The sequence below is a fragment of the Canis aureus genome, chromosome 11, assembly GCF_053574225.1.
Source record: "Canis aureus isolate CA01 chromosome 11, VMU_Caureus_v.1.0, whole genome shotgun sequence".
NCBI lineage: Eukaryota > Metazoa > Chordata > Mammalia > Carnivora > Canidae > Canis > Canis aureus.
Window position 1 is genome coordinate 15,007,315 of NC_135621.1, and position 17,119 is coordinate 15,024,433.

At 41.5% G+C, this 17,119-nt stretch overlaps 1 protein-coding gene across 1 annotated transcript in view; it reads right to left on the reverse strand.

Moving 5' to 3' along the window:
- TSPAN8 (tetraspanin 8) overlaps window positions 1–17,119 on the reverse strand; it is a 31,378-nt gene that overhangs the window by 3,121 nt on the left and 11,138 nt on the right. The window contains exons 2-7 of the mRNA XM_077913841.1: window positions 15,119–15,181; window positions 10,181–10,318; window positions 8,644–8,718; window positions 8,436–8,543; window positions 4,186–4,317; window positions 1,292–1,375 (exon numbers count right to left, since the gene is read on the reverse strand). Of these exons, the coding sequence (XP_077769967.1) occupies window positions 1,292–1,375; window positions 4,186–4,317; window positions 8,436–8,543; window positions 8,644–8,718; window positions 10,181–10,318; window positions 15,119–15,181 (600 nt within the window). The remainder of the gene's footprint in view (window positions 1–1,291; window positions 1,376–4,185; window positions 4,318–8,435; window positions 8,544–8,643; window positions 8,719–10,180; window positions 10,319–15,118; window positions 15,182–17,119) is intronic.

Genomic DNA, 17,119 nt, shown 5'->3' on the forward strand with positions numbered 1-17,119 from the left:
TATGAGTACATTTGTGTGTGATTCCTTACTCATCTCTACAACCATTAGCTCGTATTTCTATTCTTTGCATAAACCCCAAGTACAAAGGAGAGAGAAAAAGGACATTATACAAAAGTCTGAATCCAGAGAGATAGACCTAGCACATAGCACCATTTGACGTCCATTATATATCAGACAAAAAGAAAGTTGACCATGTCTACTGAGAGATTGTGCCATACTTAGACCTGTTAATTTGGACTACAAGGAAGTACTACTCAACAGCCCAACCTGCTGCTCAAACTCTACAGTTAACCTAAAAGAGCACTTAGAACACTAAATTGCTTCAATCCCAGCTAAAATTCCTCTCTGTCAGTAAAGTGGCACAAGTAAGAGATAGAAAGCTACCAGAAATCCGGGGGAGGACATTGTATAGTGTTCTACAAAAGTGAAGCGGAAGTCACTCATCTGACCTAACCAACCCCCAGAGGCAGTAACCAGGAGGACACCTCACATGTCATTAGGATCCTTGCCAATGTCCTGACAGAGGATCAAGAGTGAGTTGACTCACTTGATATCTAAATTAACCAAGATCTGGAATGACTCCGAAAACGCTTCTCTGAAATAGTTCTATTCCATCTTTCTAGCAAAGAAATTTAGGCCATGTAGAAAGTATCCTCAGGTTCTTTAAAAAGTCATACCAAGAAAGTCCATCAAGATAAAAATCCAATACAAGTTTTTTTTTTCAACACCAATAATCAAATTGATAAATAAATACATAAACCTTAAATTTCCTTTAAAATTTCCTCAAGTGAGCCCATAGTCTTAAGACATCTGTCCCTAGTTTTTAAAAATTGTTAGATTTCTCTAGATGGAACAGCAGGAAAAGAGCTCCCCACACTCTTGAGGTGAGTTTTTATTTTGTTTCAAAATCAAGAAGAGAGGTAAGAATTTGTAAAGGTTGTATTTTGGTTTTGTTTGGTGCTTTCTCTTCTAACTTCAGGAAACCTTAACTCTTATGCTGGTTTTCAACATAAAAAGGAAATCTGGGATTAAGAACTGTGTGGAGATTAACTCAATTTTTGTCCCAGTGGAGAGATCATTCATAAATAATGTTCTCAGCTGTGCTTGATTGACAAGATTGTAATCCTCTTCCAAAACCAAAGACTGCCAGAAAAGATGCTAAACCTTGAACAGTTGGCACCAGTGTTTTTCTCAAGCACCTGGTTTATGCTTGGCTTACTATAAATATTTGTTGGAAGAATTAATGAATAAACAATGAATGAAGAGTCAACAATGCAAGGTTATACTGTACCTCAATAACCGCCAGTCCAAATGCTATTCCAATTACTATCAGAATATGCTTTGCAACTACTTCTTTTATCAAAGAAATACATGGCTGTTAAAAAACAAAACATAAAAAGTTACCTTTAATCAAAATTTTGACCTTATTTTAATTAAGTTCCCCCTCCCATTGGGTTGACCATTGCTATGGAAGAACAGTCAACAAAAAGGAATTGGATTGATTATTCCACTCTTCCATTCCGTCAATCCACGCTTCTACCCACCCCCAAAGCTTGTTAACTGTGGTTTGTTCATACATTGGAAAGTACCAAGAAAGAAAATCTTGCTTCAGCTATCTCATTGCTAAATCTAGGAATCTTTAGATATAAATAATACTTTTATCCTAACTTTCAGTTATTCATTTTAGAACTGTTATCACTTTGTGTATTATTTAGGTTTGTAATCTGCAGCAAAGAGTTCCCTGGTTGGGGTTTCAGCTAACTGTAGCATAAACTTTCATTTTTAAAACAAGGTTTAAAAAAATCGCTAAATAATTTATATCTGAGTTATTTTTACTGGAAAAACGAAAAAAAATTACTGTGTCCACTATTTTGCCTTGACCTTGGTAAAAAACGAGAATTTAGAAAGTAGCCTCTCTGCCACATTTGTTGAAATATATTCAAGCTAGCATGCAATTTCAGCTTATGACATTTTAGGCCAGACTTAAAAATTCCAGCAATTGTAAATTATATGGATAATTTTCAAAATGGGAAAACACGACACAATGTAATAGTGGTATTATCTGTATTGCCAGAAAATATATCATTCCTATGATAGTCTTATATGCACAGAGGGCTAACAAAATATTGCTATGGTTAATAAAATAAAAGTTCTCCATAAGGCTGAGTAAAATAGTCTTTTCCCTCTCATTCTTAAATGTAATGGGTTTCTCCACTCACATCTGATCCAAAGTGGTAAACATTAGAGTAAATTATTATGTCATTTAGGGTTAACTATAAGATTAATGATCTTATCTACGGAGTCACATTCATTATATTTGAGGAGTTTTCCTCCCTTTCCCCTCCAGATAACCAGGTTATCTTGGCAAAAGGTAGGGGGGAATAAAAAGAAATGTGAGTTATGGCCATTCCAGATTTCTTATTTTTCCAGACTTTTTGCAAATGACACAAGGCAGATGGAAGTATTTTATGAATTTATGACCCTCCTTTTGGGAAACTGGTGCAGCTATCAGCCTATCTTCAGCTGAATTATGTGTGAATTTGGAGGGAATGTCTATTACTTTTTAGGATAAAAAAAAAAAATCTATCCTGAGGAAAAACATCTTCAAGTTGAATCTTTAACAGGCAACAGATAACAATTTGCAACTGAATTTACTAATGTCCTCATCATCCTAAGTGGCAACTGCATTCATTGACACCATATTTATTTCGCCTCTTCTTTGCAGATATCACATCACTAAATTAGGTCGGCAGGAATATAAAAAGTAAGAATAAAACTGTTTAGTGATACTACTTTGACAATAAAAAAAATCTGATTGCTCTGTAGTCTGGTGGATAACTTCTCCTCATGAATTATGTTAAGTACTAGTAACAGCAATTCCCCTTTAGAGCGGAGTCTCCTGATTTTTTTTTTTTTTTGAGTCTCCTGATTTTTGATGAGATTAGTAAAAGAGATCCGACAGCCAGTGGGAGAGAAACTTCCCCTGAGATACTTTCTATTTCCTACTATATAATTAACCTCAGTAGCCATCACTACATCAATGCCAAAATGAAAATAATCATCAGGTATTATAGAAATTAATTCATTGAATTATAAGAGCTTTTATATATCTTTCTCCCAACTAGATTATAACCTTCTCGAGGTTCCAGAAGTATGTGTGATTTTAACAAGGGTCTGTTTGACACATAGTGGGCACTGAAGAATAACAACAAATAAATTAAACATTAATGTTGATAATTATTTTTTGTAGGCATTCCTCCCAGGCAGAAGGAACAATTTATGTAAAGACCTGTGGTAAGGGACAGATAGCATATCCTCTAGGAGACCTTGAACCCTGAAGACTGAGTTACCTAGGGTCCCATAATACCTTGTGCCTGCCCCTATCTAAGAAATACCAATAATTATTGAAATGAAGCTGCCTAGCTTTCTTTCTTCATTATTTGAGTATAACCCCCATGAGTGCAATCATTATGGCTGTCTGGAATGGATATCCCGTGGCTGGTAAATGGCCTGGCCCATTGGAAGTGGTCAATCATCTTTGATGAACTAAGCAATAATAAGAAATATGACATTCACATATTGACATCTACAAGAGACATAAATATGATATCTGTAACACATAAAAGATGAACCCAGCTCTTTTGATTGACTTTAGATGTCCGAGGCCACTTCTCAAATAGAGCAATAATTAGGCAAATTGATTGATACACTAACATCCAGAGCCAAACTACTGAAGACCAAGTCTTTATACCCACATAATTACTTAAAAAAAGGAACCTTTGATAAGAACAAGAAATATTAACTTTATAAACTGAAGTAAAACTATATATTTCTAGGATTTATGTGAAAATAGAAAAAATAGTTAAGAATAATGATTAAAATCATCAATCATTATTAATGAGGATGAGATAACTTTCATCGGTTAGCTTGTACTTTCCTTGGAATGTTTCTTTGATCTATTAAAGTTGACTTTAAGTGATATCAGACTCAAAAAAAAAAATACTTTCACTTTTTTATACCTACTTTTATCTTTAAACAGTATCTACTTTTTATTGGGAAACTCCTGGGACTTTTATATCATGATTCCCATTGTAATTGCTTGCAATTTAATTTTTTTGTAGAGACTTTCACTGGAAAAAAAAATCAACAGAACCACTTACTGTGTCAAATTTCATTTGTCCTCACCTGTTTGTAAACATTTTTGCCATCATACATCACACAAGAATCTGACAAACTTGAACATTCACATGACTTGTAATTCTCTTGAAAATTATTTCCCCAGTCAGCAGCTCCATTGACCAAACCACAGCATTTAAACTGTTTAATGAAAAGTAGATATAAAGAGCAATCACTAAAGAAGAAAAAAACATTGTCAATACATTGAATCCTATTCTTCTGAAACTATTAATGTGATGTTTCTTATACTAAAATGTCATGTAAATCATCTCAACAACTTCTCTAGGTGTAGAAGAAAAATGAAGGAATCTTCCATTTGGGCCTTAATAGTAATTTAAAAAAAATAGGGTTGCAGATGCACAAGTCTGAGGAAGTTGGCAAAAGGACAAAAAAACTCACCTAGTTTTAAATGACAAAAGAGAGGGGCAGAAACAGATCTAGTACCCTAGATTTCAGGAAAGAAGCTTCCAAGGAGTTAGTCCATGAGAAAATCAAGGTCTCTTTAAAAAACTTTTGCTCAAAAGAGATGAGAGAGTTTTAAAAAATGAAATTTCCATCTCATGATCTTTGATCATTTTGGGAAGAGAGGAGGAAAAGAGAGAGAGGCCTCTCAAAGGCCAAAGAAGATGCTTAGTGGGGCCTCTCATAAGACTGAATTTTATACGGAAAGCCACAAAATGAGGGAGGGATGCAAATGAAGGAGGAAGCTCTCAGAATAACGTTAAGGCCCAGAATACACTGGAACGTGAGGAAACACGAAGGGAGTTTGGGGTCATGTTTTAGGAAGAAAAACAAGGAAGCGATAAGCCCAATGACTCAGGGTTTACGGCACGCCATATTATTAGGTGAAAGAGAGAAGTAACTGTCCCTCATCTGGTCCTACTTGCTCTAGTAGAGAGACAATACTCCATGAAGAAAAGGTAGAGGAAAAAAGTTGCTGAAGGAAATAGAACCAAGATTGCACAGTTTTCTAGGCTCAGATGTATTGTAAGGCCCAGATATTGAGAAAACTCACTTACGGGCTGGGTGATCATGTTACCCACGTTGCTTAACCTCTCTGTGCCTCTGTTCTTTATCTGTAGAATACAGATAGTCGTAGTTGCTCACAGTAACATGTAAGTCGTAGACTTGTTGTAAAGAAAAAAAATGGGAAAATTCACATGAAGCTATGAAGTGCTTAGCTCAGTGCCTGGCTTGTAGAAATTACTCAGCATGCGTTTGCTACAGTTGTTTTATGGCAGTTGTTGCCATTTCCATTATTCTCTGTTCAATGCTGATATGAATAATTTAGATAAATATTTGGAAAGTACCTTTTCAGCTCTGTAGTTGATAGAGAGCTGGCATGATGATTAACACATTGGGGAGCAGAATCAAGCTCCAAAGTGATTTCAAAGAATGGACTCAAACCAACTAGTTCGGTGGAAGCAGATACAAAGTCTTGCACTTGGGCTCAAAGCCTTAGATGCACAAATATCTGACTCAGCAGACATTCATATGACAAACAGTGAAAGATTTCAGTCGGTCGCAAGGTCAATCAGTATTAGCAGAGAAGGCAATCTTGAAATAACCTTCTTTCCTGTTTCCATGGTAGACATGATTAATTGCTTATGCCTTTTGATTAAATAGTCTTGAACAATAGTAATTGATAGAAAAACCCAGATCTTTTTTTTTTTAAGTCCCATTATATGTACTCACAGGTCAGTCCATATTTGGAATACAATATACCTCAGGATTCCTTAGGGAGGCCTAGAAACAGAAGACAGAGGAGAAGGTAGAAAGGCTAAACTTGGTAAGATATCTGGTCACCAAATCAGACCTGAGAGAAGTCGAGGAAGAAGCTGGTCAGGATTTGTTGCAAGTGTTATAACAGCTGGATGAATAAGGCTCTGTGCAGTGAATAACTCAATGACCTCTAGAAAAATAGCCATCACCGAGAATCCAAGAGGGGCATATTCTATTAGTATGTTAGCAGAAAATTCACCTGGGAATTCTCTGAAATCAAAAGAGAAAACCACTTTGTATCTACAACTTCTGTCCACGTGTGGTAAGGCCCCAAGTCATCCAGCCAGAGTTCGGTATAGGATTCTTTTTCCAAAAAAGCATTCCTAAAAAGGAAAAGCCCTGGTGGAGAGAGGGAGGAAAAGACAACTAGAGAAAGAGGGAGGGAGAGAAGAAGATGGACAAAGCAGATCATCAGGAGCAGAATGTAATACAGGATGCTCTCCCACTGCACACAGTTCAGCTCTGCCCAGCTGGGCCCAGTGCCGCACTGCACCCCACCCCCCATCAATCCCACTCTTAACCCAAAGAAAGGAGGGAGGGAAGGAAGAAGGAAGGAATAAAAATGGACATTAAAGAACTATAGTTCTATGAACATAGGAAGCTTCAGGCATAGAATCAGTGCACCAGAACAGAAGTAATTCAGAACTATGCTACAGCAAACAGAACATGTAAACCCCCGTGCTTAGACTAGACCTTGGCCATCAGGGATGGCATGCAACAAGTGTAATTCGGAACCCAAACCTGAGACCCAGTGGTTACCTACAGTACCTTTCGTCTTAGGTCAACCACCAGGGAGGATGAATGATGCTCAATTCCACCCAGGGGAAGAACTGAGTTGCTTAAATTCTTCCTGCTTTAAACCTGGGTTGACCTGGGCTCCAGAGTAGGATGCTGCAAGGGAGAGGATCAAGAAACGCAGCTATGGGGAAGCTGGGAAAAGCACCACACAGAGGAAGTGAAACAGAGACGGATTCCTATCAGGTTTCAGCTCTTGGAAATGATGCTTTAAGCAGAATTTTTACAAGCTGGAGTCTATTCAAACAGGAACTGGGGAATGCTCTGGAAAAAAAAAAAGCCATCTGATAAATATTTCAAGAAACTAAGGATGTTTCAACTTAAGAAGCAAAGCTTTTAGAAATCATATGATAGCCATTGTCAAAGTAAAATTGCAATGCGCAGAAGCATCAGTAGATTTTCTTTTTCCTCCGGCCAGAAGGAAGAACACGGACTAAATAATGTAAATCCTAGGGAGGCAGGTTTTCTTTCAAACTAAGAAAGAACAGACTAATCATCAGACAGAGATATAAATGGGACGGGATGGGCAAAAATGGATGAACTTTCAACTCATCAATGTTTAGAGAGTGGATGAACATAAATATAAAATACATCAAGCAACGAGAAGTCAAGTTAAATGCCCTACAAAGTCCAACTCTCCTCCTCTAAGACTCTGAGAACTTCCCTAACGTGTGAACCGAATGCTACATGTAGTCAATACGATGGGGATTCTGAATAAAGGAGTGATTAGGAGTTTCACAGAGTAAGTAATATTTTAGTGAGGCCTTGAAGTACACGTAGTATCTGGGAAGGAAGAGGAAAGTCGTAAGTATTTCCCAAGATAGGGAATGATGCCGGGACTGGAAGGTAGAATTTGTTTAAGGGATCCTGAGTAGATGAACCTGACTGGACCAGAGAGGGGGGTGGTGGTGGTTGTGTGCTTGTTTTGTGTTTGTTTTATTTTTATGAAGTAGTGCTTACTAGTGTTAAAATATCAGGTAAGAGCCAGAGAGTAGAACACCCTCAACGCCTTGCCCAAGTTTTGACTTTACCCTAAAGACAATGAAGGTTTTAATAAGTAAATAAGGGAGAGACTAGTAGATAAATTTAAAATAATAACTAGTCAGACAGCTGGGTTCAAATTCCAAACTCATTTCTCATTAGCCAGCAGACCTCTTGAGGACCTAACCTCCTTATCCGTAAAATAGGGATAATAAAGATAATGCGATCCATGTCACAGAGCTGTCATAAGGATTAAATGAGCTACTGAATGTAAGGGCAAGTACATACGGAAAAGCAATAAATGATTCCTATAATTCTTCGTATGACAGAGGGGGCAGCCATGGAGGCAGAGAGAGAGAGAGAGAGAGAGAGAGAGAGAGAGAGAAAATCGTCCACATGCCCCCAAACACTGTCCTGCTAGATGGTAAATATGAGGCAACAATTGGTTTGGCCCAAAGGAGGCTTAATTGGTCATAAAAGTATCTTCTTGATCTCTGTCCTTCTAAACTGCTCCAGAACTTCCTAAGAAGCTGGGAATAAAGTTAGAAATACTCTCGGATTTTTCTTACTGCATAGTGATAGGATAATCAGTCCAAAACTGCAAAATGGACTCATGGACCATTTTGTTTGGACCATTCTGTTTACAAAGTCAACATACAACCAATGCCCAACTCCCCAAAGGGCCTATAAATTCTAATTACCTCGTTTTGAAATTCAGTCAGGGCTTTCTGGAATGCTTTTGCATTCTCATCTGCTGCGCTCAAAAGCTTTATGTTTTCATGGAGAGTCTCATTCAGAATGCGCTCAGACTGAAAATTGAAAAGCATTGTTAAATTATTCATGCCAGAGGGCAGTATTTTGATTTTTTTTCCGGCTTTTCCAAAATTATCGAATATCATGTGTACACACCTCAGATTTGAAAGTAGCTCCTAAGATACCTGCCGCCACCTGCAGGAGCAGGATCAGAAGCAAGCCTATGAAAAACTGAAAAACAAAAAAAAGAAAGAAAGAAAGAAATGGAATATGTATTATCCCCAGGGCAGTCAGTCATCATCTCTTGGGACCCTTGGGCTTGGTGCATCTTCAGGCAGTTGGGATCATTTAACGGCTGGAATACTAACAGCATTCTTCATTTACTCTACCCTTTGCCTCAAAAATCCAGTTTGGAGGCCATGAGTGGCCAAAAACATTTGCTTCAAATACTGACCAGGCAAAGGAGTTAAAACAAACATTTACTGGTAGGATTGTAGACTTCGAGGTGATGTTGAATGAAGGAAGTGTGAACACTTAGATGCAATTATTTGAATATTATCTTTTTCTTTCTCTTTCTTCATCAAATGCAAACTCACACAAACTTGAAAACAGACTTCAGAAGTGACTTCAAAGCTCCATTTCTACCTCTAGCAGAATCACCTGGGGTCTCATTATAAATGTCGACTCCCAAAACCTGTCTCAGAGCTACTGAATCATAGCCTTAAAGAATGCATCCCACAAATTAGTTTTTCTCTTTTTAAAACAAGCTCCTAAAGTAATTAAATCTCCCAAATTGCAAATGAGGCCTTATTGATCAAAAAGCAACCACAAGGGATGCTATTAAAATCCTATTAAGCTCCGTCTCTACCTTCCCTGGTAATAAACAAACAGCTAAAAATTTCTTTCGGGGACAAACACAGTACTTATTTTATTAGAGAAACAAGCTTAAATGAGCTCTGTAAATGCTAAGGTTAGGCTTTATCTAATAAATATTTCACTATCTTTTTCTAATACTTTTTCTACATCCATTTATTATTTTCTACTGTACCCGTTAAATGTCGGTGGGTTATCCCAACCCCATCCATCCTCCTTGAAGCTTTCTAAGGCACAAATATGATTACCTCAGTCCCTCACAATTTTGTTAGCATGGAATATGAGGTGGTGCCATCCATTCTCAGACCCATCTTCCAGCATTGGGTGAAAACAGCCTCTGCCCCCACTCCAGCCACACCCGAGGCCTTGTCATGCCCTGAACAGGCCAGCATCCTACTGGCAGCCTCTGTCCCAGGAGAGCCCATCACACTCTCACCCATACAAACACCCTTTGTACTTCCACTTCCAGCTTGGAAGTTCTCTTCCCTATCCTTGCCCTCCCCTTCCTGGGCCTTTCACTCGGTAGTTAAGAGTCTGCTTGCCAGTTTCCCCTCCTGGCTTCCGACTGTCTTCACGTCTATGAATCTTTGAGCACAGTATCCGTCACACAGCAACTGCTCAACAAGACGGAAGGAAGGAAGGCAGGGACTAAAGTTTCTGAGGGCATCCTTTATGCTAAAAAATGTTAGCTTCTATAATAAAACCCTTTAAACAGAAGTTAGAGCATCAATTTGGCAAGTCCTCTTGACAGACAATGGGAATGGGAGATGGCACTCAGAAGCCTGAAGTGTGGGTGTTGTGGTTTGTGTGGAGGACTCACCAAAAGAAGCATGCAGCGGCTTTCTCTCACGGCACCACAGCACCCCAGGAAACCCAGAATCATGATGATAGAACCCACAGCAATCAAGATATTCACAGCAATATAGGGGCTAGTACCAGAATCACCAGGGCTAAGAATCTGAAAATAAAAAAGAGATCAATGACAGAAAATCCCTTTCTCTGATGTTTGTTGTTCAACAAATAACCATTGGGTACTTGGTATGTGCCAGGCCCTATTCTAGTACCTGGAGATACTTCAGTGATGTAAAGAGGCGCAATACCCCTGCCTTCAAGGAGCTTATATTCCATTGAGATGTGACTCGTCTGAATAATATTTCCAACTTACATTTCTTCTAAGATGATATATTGAACGCTGGATGCAAGAGATGCAAGAGGCCTTTCAAATGTCAATTATTTTTAAAAGCTCAGAAGGAGAGGTGCTTTTACCCATGATTGTGACCTTTGGTTTGCATATTTTGTACATATTTTATACACTGGAGCAGCATTGTAAACATGCATTTTATGGCAATTTAATTATTTAAATTAGAAAGGCAAGCTCCTCAAAGTACGAAGGGACCCAACAATATGAATGAATCTCATAAAAGCTACATTGAAAAGAGTGACTGCTGTACAATTCCATTTATAAGACCTTCAAGAATAGGTAACTCAGAAATCGGAGCAGTGCTTGACCTTGAGGAAGGCAGGAAGGAAAGAGCAACCGACAGCTGAGGGTACAAGTGAACACCTATGGGTTTAGAAAAATGCTTTGCATGTTGATTGCCATAGTGATCACACGGGTCCATACATTTGCCAAAACACAAAAAAAATTTAAACTAAGAAAATAAATCTAGTTCTTGATATTCCATATAATTCTATCTCTGTGTTCCCAGGACGTATAGGCTACAGAGGCTTCCAGAAATTCCTTATTTTGACTATTAAGTAATGGGATATTGAGGAAAACGTCCTAAGGCTCCTGATGTTGGCTTGGCTACCCACCCTGCATGGCTCAGTTCTGCTCTCCAGCAACACACTTACCCTCCTTCATTACCTTCGGGGTACCTAGCCTCAGTCTACCACTTGTCCTCCAGATAAATCACCAGTCAAAAGTGAAGCCTGGTGCCGGTGCCGTTCGCAGGTGCTCCTGGGACGTCGTCCATCCTGTATGATCCCTATCTCCTGGGCTACCTCCCGGACGAGCACTAGTTGTTACCCTAACCCAGAGACGCTGCCTCCTAGAACCTGTTGCACAGTGTGTGCAGCAGCTCCCTTAACAGGAAATACATTAAAAATAATAATAATAACAATAACCTAGTAATAATAATGTGTACATTTTTAAAGACTTTAAAAACCAGCTCGTGGCCTAGAGGAAAACTTCATTCAATAATCTATAGGAAATGGCGCTTGAGTGGCTCCGTGAGTTAAGCATCTGCCTTTGGCTCAGGCCATGATCCCAGGGTTCTGGGATCGAGCCCCCCATCATCCTCCCAGGCTTCTCCCTCTCCCTCTGCTGCTGCTCCCCCTGCTTGTCCTCTCCCTCCTCTCTGTCTCTCTCTCTCTCAAATAAGTAAATAAATACTCTTTAAAAAATAATAATCAATAGGAAGGGATGTGCTGAAACTATAAAAGCATGAAAACAAAGATTTATATTCTGGTAAGGGTCTAAGTTTCTAACCCTGGAATTGTCGCCCAACCCTGCAGGGCCCCAGTTTCCCCTTTATAAAGGAAATTGGGTCAGCCTCTGTGGTATCTGAGGCCTCCTTTGTCTCTGAGAGTCTAGGCTCACCGACGGGGTTTCAACCTACGTATTTAGAAAGTTTGGTTAACGTCCGAAAGATATTTTGTTTGTTTTTAGGGTCTTTCGTTTATTTGGTTGTTGTTTGCTTGTTCATATTGGAGCTAAGAAATCAGTTTTGTTAATAAACATGCCTGGCATTTGGGTCAAAGTCCATAATGACCAAAGACAAGAAGCAGCAGCCGGAAACCCCAGCTCCCCACTGCCCTTCCCTAGAATGTGTGGCCAGGGCAGGCCCCTGAAGGCCTTGAGAGGCCTGACTCGCTGTCAGAGTGACCAGAAGTTGGTGTAGACAGGCCAGACCTGGAGTGATGGGTGCAACCAGCATTCTCTGGGCGGCTCCGGAAGCCCTGGGCTGAGACCAGTGTGACCAGGGGCGGGGGGTAGCTGTCGCAAGTCCAGCCCAGCAAGTGCGGCCTTGTTCAGGCCGGAAATGGAAATCTGGGGCCAGGTGTTTGCCCAGGGAAAGGAGCAGCGGGTTTTCCAGGCTGTCTCAGGTGACCGGTGTCTGTGTGGGTCAAGACGGAGAACCCCCATGGCAGGACATTGGAGGGGAGGCTTCAGGTGTGCTTTGGACTCTCAGAGCTCTCCTGAGACAAGAGTGGCCGCCCAAGGCTGCACCTGGGCACTGAGTCTCCGTGAGGGAAAGCAAAGCCTTCTGAGGAGAGACCCTCTGGGCCCTAAGAGATGGGCTACACGTCATGCACAGCCCTCTTCCCCTCTGCCCGGATGCTCGGCCTTTTCCTCCTGGAACTGTTGCCTCTGCTTCTCCACCTACTAAAATCCAGGTCTTTGCCCTCTTGAGTCTTTGTCACCGGCCTCTCAGAAAGCTAAATCAAGCCACTTTCACAGAAGCCAAGCTGCCTACCATCCTAGAGGATGTGGACTTCCATCCAGAGCTCAAGCATCCACATGTCACCAAGGATGCAGCCTTGCTCGAGAAGTTCATTTGTTCCCCAGAGATGGGGGCCCACCCTCGCAAGGACAGCAGTTTGCCTTTAATACGTTCAGTGTGTGGAATTTCTTAACAGACTAAACACCAAAGTTGTTTACCAGAAGCCCTTGGGGGAAAGAAAATGTTCCCATGTCAACCAGAAATAAAATAAAATAAAAGATGGGCTGCACACACATCCGCAGAAGGCCACAGCGGCCTCCGAATAGGAGGCTGTTTAATCTCTGAGCTTAATTATGCGTCCAGAAGTCAGACATCAGCTTCTAGGCAACAAACTTCAGCACATCTTCACATACCCTTCTTGAGTTCAAGCCCAGAGCCCAAGGGCCACCAGGGAGTCACAGTTAACATTTATCAGTGTGAAACTGTAAATGAGATTCAGATGGGCTAGGATGTCACCAACCAGTTGCCTCACCTGTCCCCCACCCAATTCCTTCAGCACGGATAGGCCCTGAGTGAGGAAACCGCTGCCACTGCAATTCCTTGAGTTGTCCAAGGGTAGAAGGCAAGTTTTAAAAAGAGAAGAGGAGACAGAGAAGGGAGGGAGGAAGGGAGGAGTGACAGGAAGGAGAGGAAGGAGAGGAAGGAATGGAGAGAGGGAGGAAGGAAGGAAGGAAGGAAGGAAGGAAGGAAGGAAGGAAGGAAGGAAGGAGAGAGAGAAGGAGTGAGGTTGGGGGGAGGGAGGGAGGGAGAGAGGGAGGGAGAGAGGGAGGAAGAGGAAGAGAAGCCACCCAGTTGAGGAAAAGCATCAGAACAGATGTTGATTTGCTTCTAATCTTCCTTACAAGGCTGTCCCCAAGGCATTTAGCCTCATCACGGTATAATAAGCTTTTGTAGAAAAGACATTACTTTAATTGCTGGCTTAAGATATCTTAATAATTATCAAATGAGAATCATAATTCCTCTGACACCGAGAGCCTGTATTTGGGCAAATAAATACATTAGAAGGCTCCAGCAGTGGGGGATGTGATCCTGAATAGAGGCAAGAACCCAGACCATGAGGAGGAAGGGAAGGACTGAGCTTAGGAGTAGGGATGATATGAGGGCGGGGCGGTGGGGGGGGGCTGAGAAGAAGGGAGGGAGAAGAATGGAAACCGGGGAGCAGGAAACGGTGCCAGGTACATGTTGGATGGAACCAAAACAACAGCCCTGCGTGTCCTACATGGTGTTCACAGCCACATGTGCCTGTGGTGAGGGTCATGATGAGGGTCACAGTGAGGTTCACGGTGAGGGTCACGGTGAGGGTCACAGACAGCGCATGGGCCACCCAAGAACCCCCAACTCACCTGCCTCCAGACCCCTGGCGTGCTTGCTAAGGGCTTTGCCACAGGGCGTGGAAGGGGGCCTGGTGGGGGGCTTGGTGGGGGACCTGGTGAGGGGCCTGGTGGAGGGCCTGGTGAGGGGCCTGGTGAGGGGCCTGGTGGGAGGCCTGGTGAAGGTCCTGGTGGGGGACCTGGTGGGGGGCCTGGTGGGGGATCTGGTGAGGGGTCTGGTGGGGGGCCTGGTGGAGGGCCTGGTGGGGGACCTGGTGGGGAGTCTGGTGGGGGGCCTGGTGAGGGAAGGGGGCTGATGCTAAGCTTCTCCAGAGAGCAAGAGGCTGGGATCCCTTGCCAACCGCTGAGTTGGCCTAGTGCAAGCGGCCTCTTGCTGTGACAGGAGTTACCCTCCCGCCAGCTGGCCCAGGCTCTTATCAATCACCTTCGTCCCTCGTTGCCTTTAAGACACAAACCCAAATTCTTCTTCTCCAGGAGAACTTCTCATCTGCTTTACTCTGGAACCAACCTCCCACCCTGGGATTAGCCAAACACCCATCGGTACCTCACGGTACAAAACTTGTCGTGGGTGCGGAGGGACAGTAGCCTGTGTCCTCCAGCTACACTTGAGGCCAAACAGTGAAGGGCCCAGACCACCACTTTCAGCCCCTTCCCACCTCCACTTCCACGGCCACTGTTCTTCTTTCAAAGAACACCTCTCCATTCTCCAGAAGGAGTGTGCTGGGCGTGGGCCTACGCAGTGAGTAATTGGGATTCATTCAACTGAAGTCAATCATACAATCATGCACCAGCACGAATGACTACCTAAGGCAGGTAAGGAAAATGCTCTAGAAATATTTACATTATTATTGTCATTACTGTCATCATTATAAGAGAAATAAACTACTTTGGGAGCAGAGAAGCTTGTATCTCTTTATTTACCTCTTGCCCATCTTTGCTTAATCGTACCCAAATCGCTACCGCCAGGATCAAGATGCCACAGAGCTGCAGGAAGAAAAAGAAAAAGAAAAAAAATGTTAGAGGACAACTGGCCCAACGCACTGCTAGTGGCTGCTTCCAGTGGCCTATCATTAACTCTACATTACCACCTAAAAGACGTGACTCTGGCAGATTCACTGGCAGGTAATTGCTAAAACATTCCAGTGTAATTGGTAAATTTGATAAGAATAATTCCGTTTCCCGTCCACAGTCCATTCAGGGGTCTACAGACAAGAAGTCATCACTGCTACTGGGGAGGGGAGCAATGATTTTTCATGTGTCAACGCTAACTCTGTGTTTTTGCCAGATTATAATATCTGAAAGATAAGTCATGACAGTTTAAAGACAAAATAATCCTTACTGGGCCCCTGGGTTTGTCTCTGAGAAGTTGTCTTGGACAACAAGGAAGAAAAAACTGATTATCAGACATTCCTTCAAGATTCTAGAAGCATGAAGCTGGGATAGACGGGGAAACAGTAGGACATTGGACAAAATCTGCAGGTAGGCAGCAAGGGTTTACAACACTTTTTGTACCCAAATAAACTCTTTTAAAAATAAGTTCTTTTAGGTCGTAAAGCTCACCCAGAGAGGAAGAACAATGAGCAACAGTACTTAAACTCTTAAATGCATTTAATGAGTTTCCCAGATTATTTAATTTGGACTGAAGCCAACACATAAAATGCGAAACACATTTTACTTTTGTGTAAGGAAAAGCCTTGTCTTTCAGGGTTTGATTTGGTTTTGTTTCATTTCAGATATATACGTTATAGCCTTAAAAAAAATAAAAAAGCTAAGATCTATTATTAAATAGAGATGTTGAGAACAAGTTTGGTCACATAGCAGACACAGCAGCCTTTGCAAGATTTTCTAGACTATTCTGGCCGTGTGGTGCTCTGACAGAGAAATGCCTGAGTCCTCTGAAGCCTGGTGACCTTGAAGTATCATTGCTTTTGTGCACGGTTGAGCCATATGCCTGCGAACTCAAAACAGCCCTTTTGCTTTTATTTATTTTTATTTTTTAAATTTATTTATTTATTTCATTTTTATTGGAGTTCAATTTGCCAACATATAGCATAACACCCAGTGCTCATCCCATCAAGTGTCCCCCTCAGTGCCCATCACCCAGTCACCCCATCCCCCCGCCCACCTCCCTTTCCACCACCCCTTGTTCTTTTCCCTGAGTTAGGAGAAAAAATGAGTGGAAAATATCAGAGAGGGAGACAGAACATGAGAGACTCCTTTTGCTTTTAAATGGCTTCTCGTTAAATCTGCCCTAAAAGGAGAGTCAAAGGCTTTGTTAAGGTTTTGGGAATACTGTGACCACCTGAATAATCAGAGAATATTCGTATTCTCTAAAAGATCTCAAAAAACAAAACAAAACAAAACAAAACAAAAAAAAAACGTCATGTAGGTCCAAACCCTTCATTTTAAGTAAAAGAGCTAGAACCCCAAGAACCCTTTCACGTCAGGAAAGTCCAGCACCACTCCTAATCCAATCCTGCCCCCTCGACATGCTTCAACTCTTACAAAATAATGAAGGCAGTGGGAAACCAAAGCTTGCTCTCAAACCACCCAATAACCTACACAATTTTATTATCTTATAGGCACACACTCACACACGCCACACAATACACCATTGAAAAGAGAGCTTCAGAGCCTGAAAACCCTCAGGTTTTTCTCCCCCTTCCCAATAAATCCTAACTTCACTTGCAGATGGAGATAAATGCTCATTTTAGCAGCTCTGTGTTAATAACTAAGTCAATCAAGATTTGTGTCGAATTGATAATGAGCCCCCCTGAGATTTTGAGTAAGTCACAGTAGTTGGATTTTTGTTTGTTATTTGATTTGTTCACTGATATTTTCTTTCTTTTTCTTCCCAAGTAGATTTACGTTGGTTGTCTTAATAGTTGCTCTGGCTTTAGCTTTAACTGAACATAGCATAAA